At 34.2% G+C, this 22250-nt stretch overlaps 6 protein-coding genes and 1 long non-coding RNA gene across 8 annotated transcripts; 4 read left to right on the top strand and 3 right to left on the bottom strand.

Annotated features, from left to right (window-relative positions):
* The first annotated feature begins 1499 nt into the window (after positions 1-1499).
* On the top strand, positions 1500-1757 carry AT5G02925. Its single transcript, NR_142640.1, has one exon. It is a non-coding gene; the product is annotated as an other RNA (long non-coding RNA).
* Positions 1758-9409: 7652 nt separating this feature from the next.
* On the bottom strand, positions 9410-10367 carry AT5G18933 (uncharacterized protein; the record flags this gene model as incomplete). Its single annotated transcript, NM_001343575.1, has 4 exons — positions 9410-9482; positions 9592-9627; positions 10058-10118; positions 10307-10367. The coding sequence occupies 4 exons, from the start codon at positions 10365-10367 to the stop codon at positions 9410-9412; spliced, it is 231 nt and encodes a 76-aa protein (NP_001332241.1).
* Positions 10368-10381: 14 nt separating this feature from the next.
* Positions 10382-12029, top strand: BUD2 (Adenosylmethionine decarboxylase family protein). Its single transcript, NM_121898.3, has one exon. It carries the CDS (start codon positions 10539-10541, stop codon positions 11580-11582), a length of 1044 nt encoding a protein of 347 aa, NP_197394.1. The 5' UTR covers positions 10382-10538; the 3' UTR covers positions 11583-12029.
* Positions 12030-12617: 588 nt separating this feature from the next.
* On the bottom strand, positions 12618-13696 carry AT5G18920 (Cox19-like CHCH family protein). 2 transcript variants are annotated; one of them, NM_121897.4, is made up of 3 exons: positions 13519-13696; positions 13389-13434; positions 12618-13177 (listed from the first exon to the last, which is right to left on the bottom strand). In NM_121897.4, the coding sequence occupies exons 1-3, from the start codon at positions 13657-13659 to the stop codon at positions 13131-13133; spliced, it is 234 nt and encodes a 77-aa protein (NP_197393.1). In that variant the 5' UTR covers positions 13660-13696; the 3' UTR covers positions 12618-13130. The 2 variants fall into 2 exon arrangements, with proteins under 2 accessions (NP_197393.1, NP_001330924.1); NM_001343574.1 differs by having other exon boundaries at positions 12618-13434.
* Positions 13697-14175: 479 nt separating this feature from the next.
* AT5G18910 (Protein kinase superfamily protein) lies at positions 14176-17155 on the top strand. The gene is made up of 9 exons (NM_121896.3): positions 14176-14428; positions 14550-14638; positions 14749-15171; positions 15270-15521; positions 15618-15772; positions 15900-15979; positions 16085-16220; positions 16359-16508; positions 16581-17155. The coding sequence occupies exons 1-9, from the start codon at positions 14358-14360 to the stop codon at positions 16758-16760; spliced, it is 1536 nt and encodes a 511-aa protein (NP_197392.2). The 5' UTR covers positions 14176-14357; the 3' UTR covers positions 16761-17155.
* A 308-nt stretch (positions 17156-17463) lies between these two features.
* On the top strand, positions 17464-19583 carry AT5G18900 (2-oxoglutarate (2OG) and Fe(II)-dependent oxygenase superfamily protein). The gene is made up of 7 exons (NM_121895.4): positions 17464-17721; positions 17818-17875; positions 17978-18082; positions 18445-18502; positions 18636-18811; positions 18899-18968; positions 19050-19583. The coding sequence occupies exons 1-7, from the start codon at positions 17588-17590 to the stop codon at positions 19343-19345; spliced, it is 897 nt and encodes a 298-aa protein (NP_197391.1). The 5' UTR covers positions 17464-17587; the 3' UTR covers positions 19346-19583.
* An 82-nt stretch (positions 19584-19665) lies between these two features.
* On the bottom strand, positions 19666-22102 carry NSH4 (Inosine-uridine preferring nucleoside hydrolase family protein; the record flags this gene model as incomplete). Its single annotated transcript, NM_121894.1, has 6 exons — positions 19666-19986; positions 20125-20427; positions 20511-20963; positions 21102-21302; positions 21645-21767; positions 21851-22102. 6 exons carry the CDS (start codon positions 22100-22102, stop codon positions 19666-19668), a joined length of 1653 nt encoding a protein of 550 aa, NP_197390.1.
* Between the last annotated feature and the right edge of the window lie 148 nt (positions 22103-22250).

Genomic DNA, 22250 nt, shown 5'->3' with positions numbered 1-22250 from the left:
ATCCGCAAATTATATGTCCCAAAGTCTTCAGAGATCTGAGAAAATAAACATGAAGAAGTTTATACCTTGTAAAATAATAGTGTATAATATATCAAAAACTAAAAACTCATATGAGGTAAGAGATCGTTAATTAATATATATACAAAAAAAAAGTTTATTTAGCGATTACTTCTATTAGCGTTCCTTCAAACTCAAGTTTGAGTCCATATATTCACATGATATTTTTGATTGTCGTTATTAGGGCGTAGTAGGATGTATAATCATCAACTATATATTTATTAGTTAGAAAAAACATATAAAGAAGTAGGGGACAGTATTTATAAGCAAATGAATGAGCCCACAAGCCAAAACTTAGATGAATATTCTATAACATTGCACAAAATAAGTAATTATGATACATGCATAGCTAGGCTTATACTCTAATTATATGCGGCAACGGATTCAGATTATTTTTAAGCAAAAAATAATTGACTAGTTGTTAATTAACTGATTATTAGTTAGTGCATCATATATATACATAAACATAATTTAAGAGTTCCAAGATGTCCATAATCCTGCCGTTTAGAGCACACCTCAATGCGAAATTCAAAGTGGATTTTCTTTTTGGCACACCATGCTAATTGTTTGACAAAACCCATTTCAAATTAACTATATTCACTTGAAAAAGTTTTTGAAAGTAAATTATTGAAGAAGCTATAGAAGCAATAGTGTGTGAGGTAAAATGAATCTAATGTACAGTTTTGTACATTTTTTTTTAAAGAGAGAATCAGATACCTTTTGAAGAGGACAAAGGGTTTGGGGAAGAGGGAACATGATGGCCTCCATGCCTCACCCTTCTCTCATCATCAGCTATCTTATTAAAAAGTATTAAATAGAAGAGGAAATAAGATAGACTGAACCAAATCTCTTGAAAGTCTCTCCATTACATAAGTGTCACATATAATAATGTCTTGTTGGATTTGCACAATATGACAAAGAGATGACGCATGCTTACGCCAGCACGTCTCATTATTGTGGAAACTGTTCAACTTTAGATAAACAATACTATGCTCAAGAGATGACGATACGTACTTGACTACTTTGTTAATTATTATCGGCATAGCTGCATTTATATTTTAAAAAACCTAACTTAAGGTAGTTTTATGGATCAGAATTTTTTTAAATATTCATATTATATAATGGTTGTAGTTATTATATGTTTAATTTGTTTTACTGATTTCAGATCAAATAATTGGTGGTCCTAGAAACTTCATTAGCAAAACAAAGTCTAATCGTTTGAATTTTACGGACTTGAATAATGAAGCAAATGTTGGTCCAGGAGTCGAAAGTTATAATGCATGCATGTATTTAGCCCTTTCAATGGTATGATTCTTGCGTGGAGAAACCACAAGGGTCCATCAGATTCTTTCCTCTTCTTCTTATTATTGTTTAAAATTCTCAACATAATCAAATTTCAAAATAATTATTCTGATGTTTATTATAAAGAAAAACACAGCATAAGAGGCACGGGGAATGATTTGCATCGAATAATAAATTGCCTCATATGTACCAAACAACCTCATAAGAATAATATAACTCATCGTATTATTATATATAGAAATAGCAATAACACTATCGAGTGTCGATATTGATTATAGATTTTGTTTTTGGGCTCGAGGTCGAGGCACATCTTAATCTTATACGCGTCGTCTCCTTTTCTCCACATGCGCTTCTCTTTCTTCATCTTCCTTGAAGATTAATGTACTTACCGCAAGAAGACTCTTTGAAAAAAAAGTTAGGTGGAATCGATTGAAGTTATATTAGTGTCTGAGCGATTTATTTTTTATTTTTTTTGGTGTAATTTCAAAGTTTGGTTTAGCGGCCATGTATCAAAATATATATATATATCCCGGCTGGTCATGATATCTGATGAAAAGAAATAAAGATATATGGTCGCAATATCTATATTCTGTTAGATAAAAAAAACATAGTTATTTATAAGCAAAAAAAATGATAATGAGAAAGATTATTAGGAAGACAACATGAGATAGTGATGAATTAACATATGGTGTGTGTGAAGGAAGTGGGCCGCTTTCGTTAATTATTTTTGGATATAAACTTGTGTGCGCATGATACAGTAGCACTCAATTTATCCTCATTAGTCTCATTTTCCCCTACTCCCATTTTATTTTATGCTCCATCTACTTATAAATATTTAAATTAGAGAACTTAATTTTATCATACATTTTTTCTTATATAGTGAAAATGTTAGATAGAAATATATGCGTCGGATTATTTTCTAATAAACTATAGTATTTCTCATATTTGACGGTTTGAATCATTGTTATTTTTAGTAACTTGTTAATGTTTTGTAGCTCTTATCTTGTAAGCAAAGCTATGTTACACTTACATAAATGCATGTAGATGATTAAAGAGTACGTATTATACTATAGTTTAAATTTTATTAACAATCATGCTAAACGATCAGAATTTACTTCTGATTATTGTATAAATTAAATATTTATTTGAACAGGATTGAAGCCCGCACTACAAAATGTTCATCCTTTTTTCTTTTGTTTTTTTCAGATTGGTAAAGTAACATCAGATTAAGAAAACACAAGATGAATTTCACAAGAGGAAAAAGAGACCTTATGATTTGATGTGACTTAAATCCGCCTTGAACAACGTTCGAACTGAATTTTGCCCCGTGTTGGTAAAATGACCATATACAAACCAATTCACAATTTTTTTTTTTCCTTGGCTTCCGCGGAAGAGCTTCAGAAACTCGAATTCTATGTTTTACAATTTCTTTGGGGTTAAAAGGGTTAATGTTTACGATATCTTTGTAGTCTGAAAATATAAAGAAGACAAAGTTTGCTTCAATAGTTTTTCATCAATCAACTAGCTACATTTCTTTATCTTAATGACCATAAAGAAAATACAATACTGAAAAAAACAAACGTACCAAACATAAGCGTAGTTGTCACCCAGAGGAGTGACTTATGTAGGGCCACCTTGTTCACATGTCACTGTCTTAAGAAATCAGACTTGTTAGTTTGTGGGACCTAACTTTCCTCTTTTGCCCTCGATTCAGGGCGCACTTCCAATGATGCTGCAAGATTCTCACACTTCTGTGTGTGACCCTTTTCCACGTCGGCGGTTTCATCCAAATTGCTGGCTCCACAACATACATATTGAGAAGTCGACTCGTATCCAGGCGATAGTACTATGTCTTGCTAACTTTCTAAATCTTTTGCGAAAACATTACTAACAACGTGTAAAAAAAAATGTTTAAAGGTTAAACACGTAAGTACAATGATAGAAGAAAATTTTGATTATATAGGTCTTCATCGCCAAAAAGATCTTCGAGATGGAGAGAGTTATTTTGTTTAAGAAAGCTGATTATATCACGAACTATCGGGTAGTCGAATTCATTGGATATATATTAAGGTTAGAGATAAACAAAACAATCTTCTTTTTTTTTTTTCCTTTAATAGTTTCTATTCGACTTAACTGGAGTTAAGACATTAAGGAGGATGATAGAATACCTAACAGATAAAATTCGGCACGCGGCTTTAAAAGGGAGAAGAAAAGAAGATAGATTTTGTGGAGAATTGCTTTTTTAGTGTCGCAGACATTTTTTAAAGAGAAATCGTAGACTTTGTTTAATTATATTATAATAGGGTATGTAAGGTTTAATTGAGTCACGTGGTACAACTATGTGTGGTTGACCTTTTAGAGCCATGTATGATACAATGTCTTCGGAAGTTTAAATCCATTGCTTCAAGGACTTTCACTAGCTCATTTTTAAAAGCTAACATGATGGGTTTACCCAAGACAACCATAAACCTTTGATGCTAGAATAAAGTAAGCTACTTAATTAAACCAAAATAAAAATAAAAAATGTAAACTACTTACGTAGAAAGCTATTTTTTTTACTCACCACTATCACCGAATTTAGGTTTTACATATTGAACAACTACTAGAAAATTATACCGCGGATTAGTTATTTTATATATTTTTGTTTTTTATAAAATGAATAATTTGTTGTGTATACTGTTTGTTGTTGGTTGTGTTGATTAATAATTTTCGATAAGGTTCTGTACGATTTTTAGTGAGTCGTAAATTTACGATATTAATAAAAAAAAATTTCTAGGATTTGATATGTGATATACTACATGATAATATTTTATTTTTTATTCACAACTTTTTGTATTACAATTATATAATTTAAGTTTTCGCTATTTTTAGATTTAAACCTGTAGAACATATGTAATTTAGTAGTTTTGTATTACAATTATACATTTAGATGTGTTAAAGAAGATTAACACTTATTTTGATAATATAATATTGATTTTTATTGGGATGTTTTATATTCATATCGATTCAAACTCGTCCCATCCAAACTACTCCCCTAAAATCCGTCTCATCCACACCCATTTGATCATATAAACTTGTCTTATCTAAACATACTCCACCATAAAAACTCGTCTCGTGATAACTAAACATCATTTTGTTCTTTTAAAAAAAAAAAAACTTTTGTTTAAAACATATATAATTTGAGTCAATTTTAAAATTCCCAATATAAATAATTAAAACTTAATGAAAAAAATTTAAATATTACACTTTAAGCTGTTTTCAGACTATCATTAATTTATGATAAGTATCTTCTGCTTTTGTATAAATTAAGCAAGTTTTAACACACTCAATTTTGGATCAAAATCAAATAAAAACCGATCCAATTAAATTCTTTAAAATGTACTTCAAAATATTAATAAAGATATGTTTAATGTTAAAAGGTAAATTTTTATATAATTGGGTCTCGTTTACAAGTTAGTTAAATGGTCTTTGTTCGGAAGTACTTTTGGACAATCCTAGAAACTTAGTAATGAATTATTCCAAATAAAAATTGTCATGAAGATGAGATATGCACGCTTGGAGTGATCCACTATATCGATGGTTCCATGTTACATAACTAATTGGGATAAGTGGTGAAAGTGATATGTCTAATCTTATGGAATTCAAATTTCGTTTATTGTCTAACTAAGATATGGGTGTGGGATATTCTCCTTTTTTGGTATATAAAATTGTAAACTAACTAATTAATTATTTGTTTGATTAATAAATAAGGATGTGTGGGTGTAGGAGTGATGGAAGAGACAAGTGAGAGAGAAGATTGTGGGTGCGCGTGCAGCTCTCTATTTGTGGGATTGTGGTCATAATGCTTACTGCTCTCCTACCAGTAAACCTTTCCTCTTTTTTTGTCTTTTTAGATTTATCATTTACCCATTTTGACAAAATCTTAACCATAAACTTATTTTTTATTGAAGGTATTATGTATTTGATGTTTATATTCCCTCCAAAGTAAAAATAGTTAGCTTGTAGTTTGTTACTATTTTATTCAGATTAGTCCACACTATTTTGGTTTCTTCATCTTTGCTTTGGTCTGATCAATTTGACTGAAAGTTGTCTCTAACCCAAAGTAAACTAAACTTTACTTGGGTATGTTTTATTTAGTTTAATTTCTCAATTTTGTTTGGTTCAGTTTAGAGGCTACTCCTATACATATCTGTAATTCTAATCTTTCAAAAATATACATATTGTACAAATATTTATCCGCTGGCTTTCTTATATATTTCAAGATAGATGGAAACTAAATATCTTATTGTGACGACTGGTAAGTCACATGAATTGTAGAATTATAGAATAACGGTATAATAAAATAGCACGCACAAACACTAGCTAAGCAAATTTATGATGAATATGTAAATAGATTTGTAGATAATAATAATATGTAAAAAAAAGTAGATTTGTAGATAATATGTTAAATCATTTTTAATTGTTAAAGCTTTTAATCTTAGAGATTGATTTTGTACATGCTATTACAACTACATATCAATGAGTTCGTGGTAAAAATACAAAAGGATAAGAGATTGTTTTCTAGCGAGAAGCTATCTAGTCCCAAGGATTTGGTTAATAGTAATATTACATCACAACCAGGCATGGATAAAACTTCATTGAATAGAAAGAGTCTTATTGGGATATTGAAAATAATTGCAGTGTTTTTTTTATACTGTCAACCATAGGTTAAGAATGGTAAAAATACTTCTTTTTGTAGTAATAAGAAAAATTACCTAAGATTAATTTATAAGTATTTGATTTATTAATCGTCAAACTAAGTACAAATAGACCTTAGAGTTGTTATTTTTTAAAATATAAATCTAATAAACGTCATTCATTATCTATGATTTTTACATAATAAGTCATATCAACACAGATTGCACATCGTTTTGTACAACTTTAAAATCTAAATTACAAGAATCAATCGTTCGTTTAGTTTTATATTATATAGTGTGATAAGTTTTTCTATAAAAAAACTAGCTTAAATTAAAAGCTAAGAATACTACTATCTATAGTAATGAGGAAGAAATTTTAAGCATTAGATCAATCGATTATTTTTCCTTTTTAGTAATTGACAGACTATCTGGTCCCAAACCCTTTCACCTATGGACTAACAGTATATTGGTGACTATGTTATAATCGTCATAATTAATTTAGTCTAACAAATTAAATGGAAACATTGATCTTAAGGGTATCGGTTGCTCAATTCGACGGATTCATGCCTTAACCGAATATATCCCTCTCTCTTTTTGGGTTATATTAAAACGGGTAAATAAGCTCAACGCCTAAATTTGCTTACAAGTTACAAATCAACAACGAGTCGGTTATACTTTTGCTTGTAATGTACTCACATGTATACAGATTATAATGATAATTTTTTGACAGATTATATATATATATATATATGTAATCGAATTATGAAATAAAAATGGATAATGATAATGCCGGAACTGAGAATTAGACATAACACTGCATGGAGAATAGAAATGATGTTGGAAGCGCACTTTTGGTATCACGTAACGAAGCATTCATTTCACTCAGTCCTAATTAAAATTGAAAAGGAAAAATATATAATTATCAAGTTGCCACGCCTGATCGTCTTTTATTTCGTAATTTCCCGCTCGATAATTTTTTTTAATTAGAGATCTAACAACATGTGTTTTTTTTGTCCCGTAGCCACGTACTACCATTTGTCGATTTACTTCAATTTTTTGCTCTCAGTTAAATAAACAAACATACGATAATTGAACCACAAGCTCTAAATTAATCAACACATTTGTTGATGTCAACTTACAGGAAAAAAAGAAGGCTTATCTTCTTTATCAAAGAAAAACAATTTACATGTTACGTACGTATACTGATTTGTACGTAATCTTGATTTGATATCAATCAATTTAGCTATAAAAACAAAAACAAAGAGACGGTTATATTAACAAATATCTATGTACTAGAGAAACTCAGCAATACAAGAGTAAATTCTGGAGTTTGGTAAAAAGGGATTATATATGCAGTTGCAATGATATTTTTTGTGAGTAGCTCCATAGATTTACTGGATGGATAAGTTGACTTTAAGCATAATCTTACTTGATCTCGATTTCCTAACAAGACTATACAGTATATTTGACGACAACAACAGCAAGAGTATATATTATTTACTTTTATATTACGGTTTACAATAATTAATTAGATGGCGTATGGTTAATGTATGATGCTGCAGTGACCATGGTTTTCATTGGTAGTGGAAAATTAATTATAAGTGTTCAATTTTGATAAACTGTTTTCATATGGTTGAAGGCCACTCCGAAGTAACTAATCGAATTAACTGTGTACCATATTTTAGTGTAATATATTTATTTTCTATATCCGTAACACTGAAAAAACTGAAGCCGATGATTAATGATTTTTTAACATGAATTTATTTAATAATAATTATACATTTGATTACAAATCGCATTCAAATCAAAAAATAAAACCAGTAAATATGATAAATAAATTATATATTGGTATACTATTATTATTAACAGAAATTCCGAAAAAAATGATAATTCAAAGAGAAGATAATCAAAATATGTATAGAACATACCAAGAAGTGTGTTGACGGACGGTGGACTAGCGACAATTGGTAAGTACTAGTCCGTCTCGATTAAATGTTATCCTCTCAATGTATAGCTATGCCCATTTTCTCTTTTGATGATCACTAAACTGTGTAAGATTATATATGTTGAGTTTCAACTTTAATTTATTTATTAAGTTTTAGCAGTCTCGATCACTTTCTGGATATGACCAAACTAGTTGTGGTCAAATGTATTGAGGGTAAATGGTGAATGATTCTTATTAAGGCAACAAAATGGAGTCTACTTATGATTCAAACTTTAATAAGGTCTCTCTCTCTAAAGTTAGCCCCCAACAAAATCATCTTCAAATTAGCACACGATTTATCATTTCTCTTTCCAACAAAAAAAAAGGAGCTTCCTGCTACAACCAATTATTAATTCTTCTCGTTATGTATTATAGTATTCAATTCCAAATTTTCGTCTTATTGTCGGGTGCGAAAATTGGAAATATACCATGATTCTATTTACAACTTGAATATATTTTAAATGATTTGAGGGTTTAAATAATATTTATTTTGTTGTTAACACAAACTTTTAAAAATCAACCAAGAAAAAAAGAGGGAACACTACAATGAGACAGAGTAATTAAACCTTAAAATCTATATCAAGAAAGGGAGAAAGCCGATGAACAAAAACAAAACCCATTTTTACAAGATACAAGTTATGGTCACCAACAAGTAGACAAAAAGAGAACAAGTAGAGAAAAAATGCTGCGTCTAATTATGTCTTTTGAAAATGAAATTAGATATTAACATATACGTGCATATATACGAAGAAAATAATTTAAAGTTTTATGTGCATTAGCGATTGTTTGACACACAAGCCACTAAAATTGATGATTCTTGCAGACACTTGTTCCATTGCCCTTTCAAGATCTTTTGTGTCTTGTCCACGATATAGTATGTGTGTGTGTGGCTAATCAGATATATTATTTAATATGGGCTACGTAAAGATGTGTCATGTGTACTTTGTTTTGGCATGATGAGTGATACATAACGGGTGATTGGAACCAATGTACGAGAGCCTCGTAACCGAATTGTAAACACGGTTTCTTTTTTCAGTTTTTTTTTTTTTTTTTTTGCTTAATTAATCGGTAAGTTAAGGTCTATCGGTACTATTTGTTTATGTGTTGTATTTCGTGTGCCAAAACATTTTTGAACCTTCCATTATAAGCTTTGTAACACAAATATTGGCATCCATGGAATAACAAAGAATATGGTATTACATTGAGATATATATTGACAAGTTCATTCGATCAACCAAATCGTTTCTTCTACTTGTGAAAGTAGATTTAACTCTTTGAAATTCTTTCTTCAAGAATTTCGTATCTGTCAATTTGTTTGTTCTTGTACACAAGCTTTTAGTTAATGTTTTACATTTTAAATAAACTCCATGGAATAATATATCCTGAAGTCCTAGTTGATAGCATAGCCTAAACAAGCCTTTCCACTTCTAGTGTCGATCCTGCGATAGTTTTTGTACGAGAGCCTAAAGATAGTCAAAAGATATACATTTCACATAACTATTAAACCAATTATCTTAATTATATGCTTTATCAGCTTCAAAACCAACTACTACAATATATAAGGAAAAATACCCCTCCCCTTGAAATTTTTGGATGGCATAAACACCACTAAAAAAGGTAATGCCATCAATTAGTGTCACCAGTCTTTTAGGAATATGATTGGTAGCTTTTGAAGCGAGACATTTTATGGCTAACATTTGGAATGACTAATGTCTTTGAGATTATTATATGTATATAATTTTACTGATAACATAATTATATGGAATCCAAAATTCACATTAACTAATCCATATTATGGTGAGACAATTTGGAACGAAAAGTTCGTACCGAACCGTTTTATATAATTTATGTAAACAATATTCTTCAAAATTAGCTATTTTGAGTTTAAGATTTAAAAGAAAATCTTATGAAAAAAACATATCTTAATTCAGTAAGTAGAATGATCCGAAATAAATACTTTGCACAATTTCATAGTTCTTAAAATAAATAATAGTCAAAGGAGTTAAACCATGTTTTATTATTAAGGCGTCAATCCTACATTTTTTGTTGTTCATGATTTTGCATTTCTGCGATATTATCAAATCGAACTAACATATCACCTGCAAGAAAGATTTGATTATAAAAAGTAATAGAAAAAAACATCCAAATTTGCATGCGCTTAACCACCCATGAAACTCCTTCTCATTACAGAACAACACAAGAATACAGAACAGAATCAGACGCACACTAACTAGATCTCTCACATACACAGATACATACACGCATACATACAAAACAAAACACAAACTCTCATCATCTTTCTCGTTCATTATGCCTACAATCATGATTCTTGGTCTCTTAACCCGCATGCTCCTTCTTCTCTATCCTCCAAACCCTCTCCTATAAATACCACTTCTCTCCCACTAATCACCACTACCTCTCTCTTCTCTCTCTACTCACACACAAACACATTTCCTTTGCCGTGTTCTTCTTGCAACTTCCTCTGTTCTGTTTCATAACATCTTCTTCTGATCTTTGCAATGGCAGTGTCTGGGTTCGAGGGTTTCGAGAAAAGACTCGAACTTCGGTTCTTCGACGATGACAAACCAATCACCAAAAACCCTATGGGACTCCGTCTAATAGACTTCGAATCTTTAGACCAAGTCTTAAACGAAGTGCAGTGCACAGTGGTCTCCGCCGTAGCGAATCGTAGCTTCGACGCTTACGTTCTCTCAGAGTCAAGCCTCTTTGTATACCCAACCAAAATCATCATCAAAACATGTGGAACCACGCAACTCCTCAAATCAATCCGACCGTTGATCCATCTCGCACGTAACCTCGGCCTCACGTTACGCGCGTGTCGCTACTCGCGTGGCAGCTTCATCTTCCCTAAAGCTCAGCCTTTCCCTTACACAAGCTTCAAAGACGAAGTCATCGTCGTCGAAGAAAGCCTCCCAAAATCTCTCTGTTACCGCAAAGCCTCTGTTATGACGCCTTCTAATAACCCATCACGTGCTTGGCACGTGTTCACCGCAAGCGCTGACGTGGAATCCGACGAACATGTCGTCGTAGTCGAAGTATGTATGACGGAGCTGGACCGAGTCAACGCTCGAAGCTTCTTTAAACGGAAAGGTGACGAGAAAAACAACAGCGATTCCGCCGGGAAAGAGATGACGCGGCTCAGTGGTATCGATAACATAAACGCAAACGCTTATATATGCGATTTCGCGTTTGATCCTTGCGGTTACTCGATGAACGGCGTCGACGGTGACCGTTACTCAACTATCCACGTAACGCCTGAAGACGGTTTTAGCTACGCGAGCTTCGAGTGTGGTTTGTCTCTCTACGACAACGGTCACGAAGATATCTCTGAGGTGTTAAGCCGGGCCATTGATGTTTTCCGTCCAAGTGACGTCTCGATCGCCACCACTTACGGCGGCGAAGATTACAACCACGAGGTGACTAAGCGCGTGGAGCGTGTGTTAGCTAAGAAGCTTGATCTTAAGTGTCGGAGCCGTCTTATGGATGAGTTTCCAGGCTCCGGAACCGTCGTTTATCAGTCCTTCACGCCTCGTCGGAAATAGGCTTCGCCGGAGGAGTAAAAAAGGAGAAAATGTTTTAATTAGGTTTCAATTAGCTTAAAGGAGAAAAAAGAAACAGGTAATGACGTGGAGGGAAATGATTGGTTGACTTGGGTTTAAGGAGGATATTAAGTGGGAACATATGATCATGCACCCCACTTTGCACTTGTGGCAATGTCACGCCTAAGCATTTTTGAGGTTCAGTGTTGTAGAATTTTAGTGGGGGATGGTAAAAATGGTTTGGTCTGTTTTTTTTTTGTCTTTCTTTTATTTCTTCTTATGTTTGTTTTTTATATTTTCGATTTAAATTATCTTAAATCTATATATCAGACTGTTGATATACGGTTTTAATCGTTCTTACTTTATATGGTTACAAATTCATTCACCTTAAAAGTAAACTAATTATGATGTGAAAAATATTGTAAAACAATTTCAAAAGATCCTTAGCTACTGTTCGATATGTTTTGTCGTTACCAAACATATCTCAAGTCAGAATTAGCACCACAATAATATTGCCGGTCGACGACACTTGTATTTCAAGTTTAAAATCCGTTAAAATTATAGTTAGCAAACCTTCCATCATCTTTTACCTTTACACATTTGTAGTATTTAGTGTCGTATCATTTTGTTGCTAGTCTCCATCACATCTACTACTACTACTACTACACTGAACAAGATCAAGCATAGAACAATCAAGAATGAAATAAAATTTTAAAATTATGCATAACTTGAAACTGTGACCCTAAAAACTTGGATAATATTAAGGACTTGGCGGCTCATGCTCTTTTTTTAGGCAAATGCTTTTTTTTCTCCATGTGTGTGTTTGACATTTAACCATAAGAAGTCAAAGAATGAATAAATTTTAAAATCTATTACTACATACTAAAAAAATTAAAATCCAATGAATCTAAAACTCATAAGGCAAAAAAAGTAAGGTTACACTTTTTGTGGCTGACCAATTAAAAGTATTAATATGTGATTTACTTTTAATAATCGCGCATGTAAGTTTTCCCACCGCAACATATCAAAATCCAGTTTGCACGTGAGAATAATTGGCTAAAAAGTAAACCTTAGCCAAAAACATGACTTATCTCAGTTCATCCCAAGTAAATAAATCAAAAATCAAATCTTTTAACGAGCTTGTTTTGCTCTTCTTATATAGTTTCTGGAAGAGTGATGTACAAAGGTTCTTCGCAAAGGAGTCAAACGTTCAAGATCTCATTATAAAGCAGAGCCAAATTCTACCACGAAGAAAACAAATCAAACTGTCTCAAAACACCATCACTATTGTCTTATCCGAAATAAGTGTCAGAAAGAGAAGTCTTAAGAGTAAAGAGAAAGATTCTATGCAATGAACCAAAATCAAATAGCAACAAAATAAAACCAAGATTACATTGAATGAAAGCTTGTAAATTTTGCAATCCCCCCAACAAGAACACAATCACAAGACACCGTTTTATTAATCAATTTTGCAAGACGACAAAAATGTCATACTTATATGGTTCCTCTATAAGCAGTAACTAATCAAGTATTGGCTTTTCTTAATCTCTATCATTTCTTCATTCTCCTTTCATGACATTCCTTCAAAGCTTGAACATCTTTGTAACACATAACAAACAACAAACTCTTATCAACATTTTGTCCGAATCCATCAGTTCTTTTATCAATCAGCCAACAATTCCTCACACATATTAACAATAATCCCAGTTTCGTTCGATTAGGTACAAACCCTAAACCCCTGAGCTCTAAACTAAAACCCTCAGATTTCAGAATTTACAAATTGAGATAGAGATAGAGAGAGTGACGTACGTTTTTGGCAAGATTTCCAGTCCCTATTACTATCAACAAGACAATCCTACAAAATCGGAGACAAACAAAATCGAAATCAATGATTTAAGGAATTTGATTTGGGGAAATCAAAGAGATGAGAAACACAAACCTGTAAAGATAAATAGAGAGAAGAACACTCCTTGAGCTGTTTCACATTCTCGTCATCGTCGTCTGCATCCATTTGATGATTCGGCGGAGGAGGAGGAGAAGGTTGCGTCTCGGAATTGGGATTCTCCGTCACTTTCTCCATTTCACTGCGAAATTTAGTTTCTTCAGCAGAGAAGAAGAAGATTCAGAAATCGGAAAGTTATTTTATTCTTTTGGGCTTTTAAAGTTTTTTAACCTAAAGCCCAGGCCCGTTTAGTTGGTATAAGAAGAAGCTTTCAGTCTCATGCATAAGTGGTCAACATGTAGATAAGTCCAAGAGTAGAAGTTGAACAAAAGACAAAGATTGTTGTCTCAAATGACTTCAGCTCCACTAACCTTTGTCGGGTCACTGTGACACGTGGCGTTACCCACCAACGTGGGAGCTATCACAATCAATAGAGAATAAACTACCAAACAAACAATTTTTGTTTTCTTGAATATCAAAGAAAATGTCATTGTTTTTGTTGCAAAATGGTGATTTAAATTTTTGTTCCAATTTGACAACTAAAAAGACATTAGTCTGTTAGTATTCTAAATTTAGGATTTTAAAACATTTGATCAAATTATGGAGAATATTCTCTGGCGATTTTCTGTCTGAAATGCAAAAATGGATATTTCTTTCGTCTAAGATTAAGAAAGAGAGAAGAGGCGGATTTTCAGTTAATAACAAGAAGAGAAGATGAGGTGGTGTAAGAGAAAACCAATGATCATGGTTACTTTCTCTCTCTCTTTCCTTAGTCTTTGATCTCTTCTCTCTTTCTCTCTCTTTCCCTTTTTTGTCTCATTTCTTGTCTCCAATCCATGGAAGGCCTTCGAGACTCATCGTCACAAACTATCTCTTCCACGACGTCGTCTTCTTCGTCTCCGTCCTGGTAAATTTTCTTTCATCTTTTCTACAAGATATACTGTTTGTTTCAGAAACATCTACAAGATTTGTATATGATTATGTACCGTGTCTCACAAGTCATCTCATATGGAAATATACAAACTCAGCGATGTAGACGTTGACAATCGTGGAAAACAATTAACTCCTTCTACAAGACGATCTCGAGCCGGCTTCTCTGATTCTTTCTCTTCTCATGGTAATTTATTAAAAACTGCATCATCATTAATTAGGTTTTATAAAGATCTCATTGACTTGAGATTGTCCTTGTCCTTGTCCTTGGCATGAATTTCGTTTTCTGTGCAACAGATTTATCATCATTCTGTCGAGATGAAGAAGTAAAAACATTCTGCCCCATCAAATCGGAATCAGACGATGAATTATTAAGGAGCATAGAAGCCGAAACTTCATCTTCCGTGGTGAGCACGTCAGACTCATCAGAAACTCATCACCATCACCATCATCATCATTCGTCTGGAGGTCCCAACAACGGTCACTGGAGAAGAGGTTTCTTCCGTTTGCTTAAGAAAGGATCATCCGCAATGCCATTCAACACGTTCACACCTCTCAAAGGAGTTCCGAAACTGACCAGACGGAAGAGCAAACGCATAAGGGACAACATGGTTCCCGTTATACCTGCTCTTGACACTGATCACTTGTTCTATTTCAAACCCTCCTGGAGGAACTTCTCTCTCCGAGATATTCAGACCGCGACAAATGACTACAGCCGTGGTCCGGAAACCTCTAAAGAACCCTTGTTATACATTTTCAATAGATAAATACTATTTTATGCAGTGATGTAACATGAAAACATGTGGATATTATGGCAGAAAATCTGATCGGAGAAGGAGGATATGCGGAGGTGTATAAGGGACAAATGGCAGATGGGCAGATAGTAGCGATAAAGAAGTTGACTAGAGGTTCTGCAGAAGAGATGACGATGGATTATCTGTCCGAACTAGGGATCATTGTTCATGTAGATCATCCAAACATTGCTAAGCTTATTGGTTATTGTGTTGAAGGAGGAATGCATCTTGTTCTTGAGCTATCTCCTAATGGAAGCCTTGCTTCTTTGCTCTACGGTGATATATAATTCTCTTTTGTTTGATGTTTTCAATGTCATCTCAAACTATGATTTGGATCAAAAACCAAACAAATATCCTTGTACCATTTTGTAGAGGCGAAGGAGAAACTGAATTGGAGCATGAGATACAAAGTGGCGATGGGAACAGCAGAGGGACTCTACTATCTCCATGAAGGTTGTCAGAGAAGAATCATTCATAAAGACATTAAAGCTTCTAACATTCTTCTCACTCAGAACTTTGAGGCTCAGGTAATTATTACTAAGAAAAACCTAAGATCTTCATACCCTAGTTTATTGTCTTTTGAAGTTATTATTATGAAAAAAGATTTATTTTGAAGTAATTTATTGATTTTTTTCGAACAAATGTTGACTATAGATATCGGATTTCGGGCTAGCGAAATGGCTACCAGACCAATGGACTCACCATACTGTATCAAAAGTTGAAGGAACATTCGGGTTTGGAATCTCTCTCTTTGTTAAAGATCATACACACTGATTCACAAATATCATGTGTTTTATATATATCTATCTTACATAATCTCTTATGTGTTCATCGATCAGTTACCTTCCGCCAGAGTTTTTCATGCATGGGATAGTAGACGAGAAAACAGACGTATATGCTTATGGTGTCCTGCTTCTCGAGCTCATTACCGGTAGACAAGCCCTCGACAGCTCACAACATAGCATTGTCATGTGGGTATGTGATGTGGCTACCTCTTCAACCATAGCTAGATAGAATCCTTATCTCGTACTTTCTTCAAAATCCTAGAAGGTTTAAAACTAATTGATCTGTTTTTTTCATTGTGAAATCCCTAACATATCTATGTCTTTGTAGGCTAAGCCATTGATCAAAGAGAACAAGATCAAACAACTTGTTGATCCGATTCTGGAAGATGACTACGACGTAGAAGAGTTGGACCGTCTTGTCTTCATAGCTTCCTTGTGTATACATCAAACCTCCATGAACCGGCCTCAGATGAGCCAGGCAAGCATATCAAAATATTCAATTCCATCATCAAGTTACATATACAGGTGATTAATTTGGTCACATATACAGGTTGTGGAGATTCTGAGGGGAGACAAGTGCAGCTTAGATAAGCTAAGAGAGCGAGAAAACTCCAAACTCCAGAGGACTTACTCTGAAGAACTATTGGATAACGAAGAATACAACTCGACAAGATATTTAAACGATATTAATCGACACATGGAGACCGTTCTCGGAACATCTAAGGATTAATTCTGAAATGTCCTACTTGCTAAATGCAAGACAAACATTTCATTGAGTCCATATATTTGTTCACTATAGAGTTTGTATGACTGCTGAGGATTGGAGATGAATCCGATCAGGATTGGATATTAAGTTAGTAGAGAAAAGGACTGAAAAAGTTCAATATTGCCTTAACATATATTGTACCATGGTGTATGTATTTGATCATGATCATGACGTTGTGTTCTTTCCTTTTTCCCCATATTTGACTTAAAACTATCGTTTTGTTATTTTCACAGTATGAATTTTGTTATTCGTTTCGTATTCACCTACTATTTAGGGATAGACGCGGATCAGATATCCTGAATTTTTATGGTATTCGTAGACCGTTTTACTATATTTGTATCAACAATTATTCGATCCACTCTACTCCAAATAACAAAAAGTATATAAAAAAATCAAAATTCAACTCCAAAAATTACAATGTTTCATAAAACCTAAAAGAAAAAAAAATACAAACATATAATAAATTCTGCCATTTCAAAATTTCTCAGATAATCCTTTTTCAAATGTTTCCACTTTAAACAATTTCTGTAAAATTTTCTTAAAAGAGCTGCTAATTAAGAAGGAGCCGGTTCGGTTCGATTCGGTTCGGAGCCAAAGTTCTGAAAGAACCGAAACGCAAGCGACGTATGCGTTTTGTCGTTATATCGTTAGGTAGAGCTTAAAGTTGTCATCACCGTTGAACACTTTCCCGAGAAAAGCTCTCTCATCTTTTATTTTCCCGGAAAAAAATAATTAAACTTTTACTCTCTTCCGATCTCCTTTCCTTGTACATCTAGATCCAAGCGGTATCGATGGCTCGACGTGGATTATTGATTTCGTTCTTCGCTATCTTCTCCGTCCTGCTTCAATCTTCCACTTCTCTGATCAGTTCTTCTAGCGTCTTCGTCAATCCTTCCAAAGTCAAGCAGGTTTCATCGAAACCCAGGTTTCCTCAAAACCCCTAAAGTGATTTTGGGAAATTTCAAAACTTTGAATGTTAACAATTTTGAAAAATTCGTTTTTTTTTTTTACTTGTGTTCAGGGCGTTTGTGTATGAAGGGTTTCTCACGGAATTGGAATGTGATCATATGGTCTCCCTTGTGAGTTTTCAATTCATCTTCGGTTTTGAGCTTAAATTTGGAAACTTTATTTTGTTTTCTCTGCTAAAGACTCTAAATTTCGATGTATTGACTATTGAAAAGGCAAAAGCGAGCCTGAAGAGATCTGCTGTTGCTGATAATGATAGTGGAGAGAGCAAATTCAGCGAGGTTCGAACCAGCTCTGGCACCTTTATCTCCAAAGGAAAGGTTCGATTTTTCCTTTGTTTGCTTCCCTAATTCCTTATTTCGCTGGTAGAGTTAGATCCCTAATTCGAAGTAGGAACTGGATCGTGTTTCTTAGCTCTGCAAATGACAGATTTTGATGTGTGGTGGATTACAGCTCTAAACCAGCTTATGCCCCTTAAGCAATATGTGACATTTATCCTTTGAATAATGGATCTGATGATTATGTTAGATTGTTACTTAGCTAACAAATTAAGTTTTTGTGTGTGAATGGGAATCAAATTATGAAGTTTTCTGGACTCAGATCTGTTAATGTTGTGTCATTTTTGTGATTACCATGATCTGTTGTTACTCTATCACCTGAAGTTTTCTTTGGTGAATTACAGGATCCCATTGTTTCTGGTATAGAAGATAAGATCTCCACTTGGACATTTCTTCCAAAAGGTACTATACACTCTGAATTTCTTACAAGGTCACAACTAAGATTATTGAAAAATAATACAAGCTCAATATGTTGGATTCTTGAAAGATTTCAGAAGATAGTCTTCATTAAGTCCTTTACTTTTCGTGGTGACAGAAAACGGGGAAGACATTCAGGTATTGAGATACGAGCACGGCCAAAAATACGATGCTCACTTTGATTACTTTCATGACAAAGTCAACATTGTCCGTGGTGGACATCGCATGGCAACAATTCTTATGTATCTATCCAATGTGACGAAAGGTGGAGAAACTGTATTCCCTGATGCAGAGGTTAGTGCTATCAATGAGTTTTTGCTTAGCATTTCCCCACAAGATCACTCTTGGGTCATTTTCTCTTATAAAGATCTGATTTTACAGATACCTTCTCGCCGAGTACTATCTGAAAATAAAGAAGACCTTTCTGATTGTGCCAAGAGAGGAATTGCTGGTGAGAAACAAAACCGATAACAATAATGTATGGATTATTATTATTGAAACTCAATATCTTCTGTGGCTGTATGGGTATCAGTGAAACCAAGGAAAGGGGATGCTTTGTTGTTCTTCAACCTCCACCCAGACGCAATCCCGGACCCATTGAGCCTTCACGGTGGATGTCCTGTGATAGAAGGAGAGAAATGGTCGGCAACCAAGTGGATCCACGTAGACTCATTTGATAGGATCGTGACACCAAGCGGAAACTGCACGGATATGAACGAGAGCTGTGAGAGATGGGCAGTTCTTGGGGAATGCACAAAGAATCCAGAGTACATGGTTGGAACTACAGAGCTTCCTGGCTATTGCAGGCGAAGCTGTAAGGCTTGCTAGACTTTATTTTACCTCTTCTTTGTCTTATTATGTGCCTTTACTCTCAAAGTTTTCTGTTTTTTTCCGAGTTTCTCTTAGAGTTGTTGTCGTTGATGAAATTTGTTCTAAGGGGAGTTCTGTAAAACTATACTGTTCCTGAAAAGAATATAATGTAAACACATAGATTCAGTCAAATACTTAATAGGTTATATAATATGTGTGTTTCTTGGTATTGTCAATCCAGTAGCATGTCTTGCCATTTAACATATCACTCTTTTTCTTCTGGTGGAGTATTATTGTCGTTGATAAACGTCTCTGGAAAAGAGCTTTGTACCATAAGTTCAGTGAAATATTCGAGCGGTTATAGGTTTGTAACTTGGTGGTGTGTTCCATTTCATCCTTTGTTCTTCAAAGCTTCCTATGACTGCAGATTGTTTCTTATCATCGAGTCTAGAAGCAAAACTCTCATAGCAGCCTCTCAAATCCACTCTTTCGAGTATCTTTATTTGTTTTCCGCGCAGTTTGTCAATCAATATGTGGCCATCTTTCGATTCATCTCCTTCAGCGATCACTTTTATGTACTCAGTTCGCATTTTCGGCTTCAATAAAGCGTGATCTCCTCCCAAGAAAATTGCTCCAAGAATTTCCCCTAAGAACATGTCCTGTAACAACAATGTAGGGTTAGTTTGAAAACTAGCCGAGGGTCTTGAATGTTTTTCTGTCTTCGCGTGTTTGAAAACAATCAAGGCCAAAATCATATTAGTCTTACGATGAAACAGAATGACAAGAGTAGGCTTTACCATGTGCATGTATCTCCTCTGTTTCTGATGAAGAGCTTGCAATCTTGTAAGCAGCCGTTTCACAAACCGAGCTTCGGGTGTTTTCGTCGAGGAATAGAGTCTATTAAGCATTGCTTGGAAAGAAAACTCGCGTTGGGTTGCTAGAGGGATGAGTGTGATGTTTAGACCGGATTCAAGAACAGTCTTAGCTGCTAAAGGATCAAGAAACATATTGAATTCAGCGTAGGAATTCGAAGGAACTGTGAATATGTTCCCTTTGTCTGATTTTCCACGGCTTATATGTCCACCCACGATGTAAACTTCCTGCAATTTACGTCAGAAGCCATCTTAATTAATATCGGATCTTGATGAAATTTATTAGAAAAAATAACAGAAAGCTCTTATACCTTGATTATTGAGGATGAGTTTTTATCTGATGAGATGATTTTGGCTAAGCTAGTTAATGGTCCATTGGTTAGTACGGTGATCTTAGACACTTCATCAACAGATTTGGTCAGATTTTGCCAAACTTCAAGGGCCAGAGGTTGTCGGAGTTCAGGCCGATCAGTGTCGCTCGGAGCTCCATGTGCCACTGAGTTCTCATACCTGCGAGGGCTTCTTGGGAGGTCACGAGCAAGGCCATAGAGAGTGTCGGAATCAAGAAAACCGCCACAACCTTGTGGAACCGCTTTGGCGTACTTGCAGTCACCAGCAGATGGAAAAACCGGTTCAGATTGGTTAATGGCGAACATATCTCCTAAACCGACCGGAATGTCATCGCGTCCCATCATATGCAGCAGATCGTAGACCACATCAATTGTCGCTGTATTAGCCCAACCGGTTGGGCTCACGATAACCGCCTGGAGAATTCAGAATGATGAGAGAGCTGAAGTGTTACTTGTGTAAAAAGCAATAATTATGTCCATTTTTATTAGGGTTACTTTTTCACCTAGTAACTTATGGAGCAAGAAATGGTTTGAACCCCTTCAAAACAATACCTTCAAATCTATGATTTCCACTGGAACTTTAAGGAGATAAAAGAGAGAGAGGAAATCTCCGGCGCTCATGTCCATATCGAAAACAACAGGCTTTCCTCCCAGCCGTGAGTTATTAAGTTCTGCTATGAACAATTCTTCTCTGTAATACAGAAACTGAGTTGAAAAGTGAAACCTCCCCGTTTCTTCAGGCCTATTCAAAACCTGTTCATTATATAAGATCATCTTCGTCAATGATTTTTTATTGAGAAACTATCTAATATAAAAATGAAATATAATCAAAAAGTAAAAAAGAGAGCGAAGAGAGTTTTTCAATGAAAAACTCCAAAAAAACTCGTAAAGACACTTGTTTATTTGATCAAAATATTTTTTTTTAATTAAAATTTAATTATATAACTAATATTTATTAAAATACTAAAAAAAATTTTTTTGAGAAACCAAGAAGAAATCTCACTGATGGAGATGCTATTAACATAAAAGAAACATTTGATCTGTCATATTTTTCTAGGGCAGACATATTGTCCTCATGAGAACATTAAAACTTACTTCCAAAAAATGATCATAAAATTCTCTATCCAGTTCACTATTCAAGTTCTTGCTCGGTTTAGCTCGTGTTGCGACAAGTACACGAACTGAATCAGGTCCGGAGGTCTCTTTTGTGTAACCATCCTAATATGAGAATAAATAAAAGAGAATGTAATTGCATTGTGTACTCTAAAACTGAAACAAGATTAGGGAAAAACATGTGTTACCCTGCAGTTTCCTTTTCCGCTAGTCGATATGCAGATTGGGTCGCGCAAACCCCTCTGAACATGGCCACTGTGAACTCCTCCAAGGGTTAGGTTAAACTTTGGAGTTCTTCTTTTATAAAAGAATGGATTTGAACTGTCGAATAATCCATAAGGTTCGTTTGAAGTAACAACGGTTATGTTCATATACTCCATCTCCGCGAAATCATTCTGACCTTTATTGTTGTTCTTATTACTACTAGCAGAGTTTCTCATGATCGAAACTGCAACACCAGCTGTGAAAGAATCCCACATAAAGAAGTGCTGGAAACAATTCAAATCAACTTGATAACTTTTAGACAACGTTTTTCAAACATCTTGATGGATTCTAAAGAAAACAAAAATGAGTAACAAAAGTGTTACG

The sequence above is a fragment of the Arabidopsis thaliana genome, chromosome 5, assembly GCF_000001735.4.
Source record: "Arabidopsis thaliana chromosome 5, partial sequence".
NCBI classification, from domain to species: domain Eukaryota; kingdom Viridiplantae; phylum Streptophyta; class Magnoliopsida; order Brassicales; family Brassicaceae; genus Arabidopsis; species Arabidopsis thaliana.
Note: the sequence above shows the minus strand (reverse complement) of the source record. Positions and strands in the feature narration are given on the sequence as shown.

Coding starts and splice junctions, on each gene's coding strand:
- AT5G18910 (NM_121896.3), top strand. CDS start 14,358: ATGGAAGGCCTTCGAGACTCATCGTCACAAACTATCTCTTCCACGACG. Junction 15,522..15,617: donor CCTTGCTTCTTTGCTCTACG/GTGATATATAAT, acceptor ACCATTTTGTAG/AGGCGAAGGAGAAACTGAAT. Junction 15,980..16,084: donor AAAGTTGAAGGAACATTCGG/GTTTGGAATCTC, acceptor TTCATCGATCAG/TTACCTTCCGCCAGAGTTTT.
- BUD2 (NM_121898.3), top strand. CDS start 10,539: ATGGCAGTGTCTGGGTTCGAGGGTTTCGAGAAAAGACTCGAACTTCGG.
- AT5G18920 (NM_001343574.1), bottom strand. CDS start 13,659: ATGGAGAAAGTGACGGAGAATCCCAATTCCGAGACGCAACCTTCTCCT. Junction 13,435..13,518: donor CTCTCTATTTATCTTTACAG/GTTTGTGTTTCT, acceptor CCGATTTTGTAG/GATTGTCTTGTTGATAGTAA.
- AT5G18900 (NM_121895.4), top strand. CDS start 17,588: ATGGCTCGACGTGGATTATTGATTTCGTTCTTCGCTATCTTCTCCGTC. Junction 17,876..17,977: donor GTGATCATATGGTCTCCCTT/GTGAGTTTTCAA, acceptor ACTATTGAAAAG/GCAAAAGCGAGCCTGAAGAG. Junction 18,969..19,049: donor TGCCAAGAGAGGAATTGCTG/GTGAGAAACAAA, acceptor TATGGGTATCAG/TGAAACCAAGGAAAGGGGAT.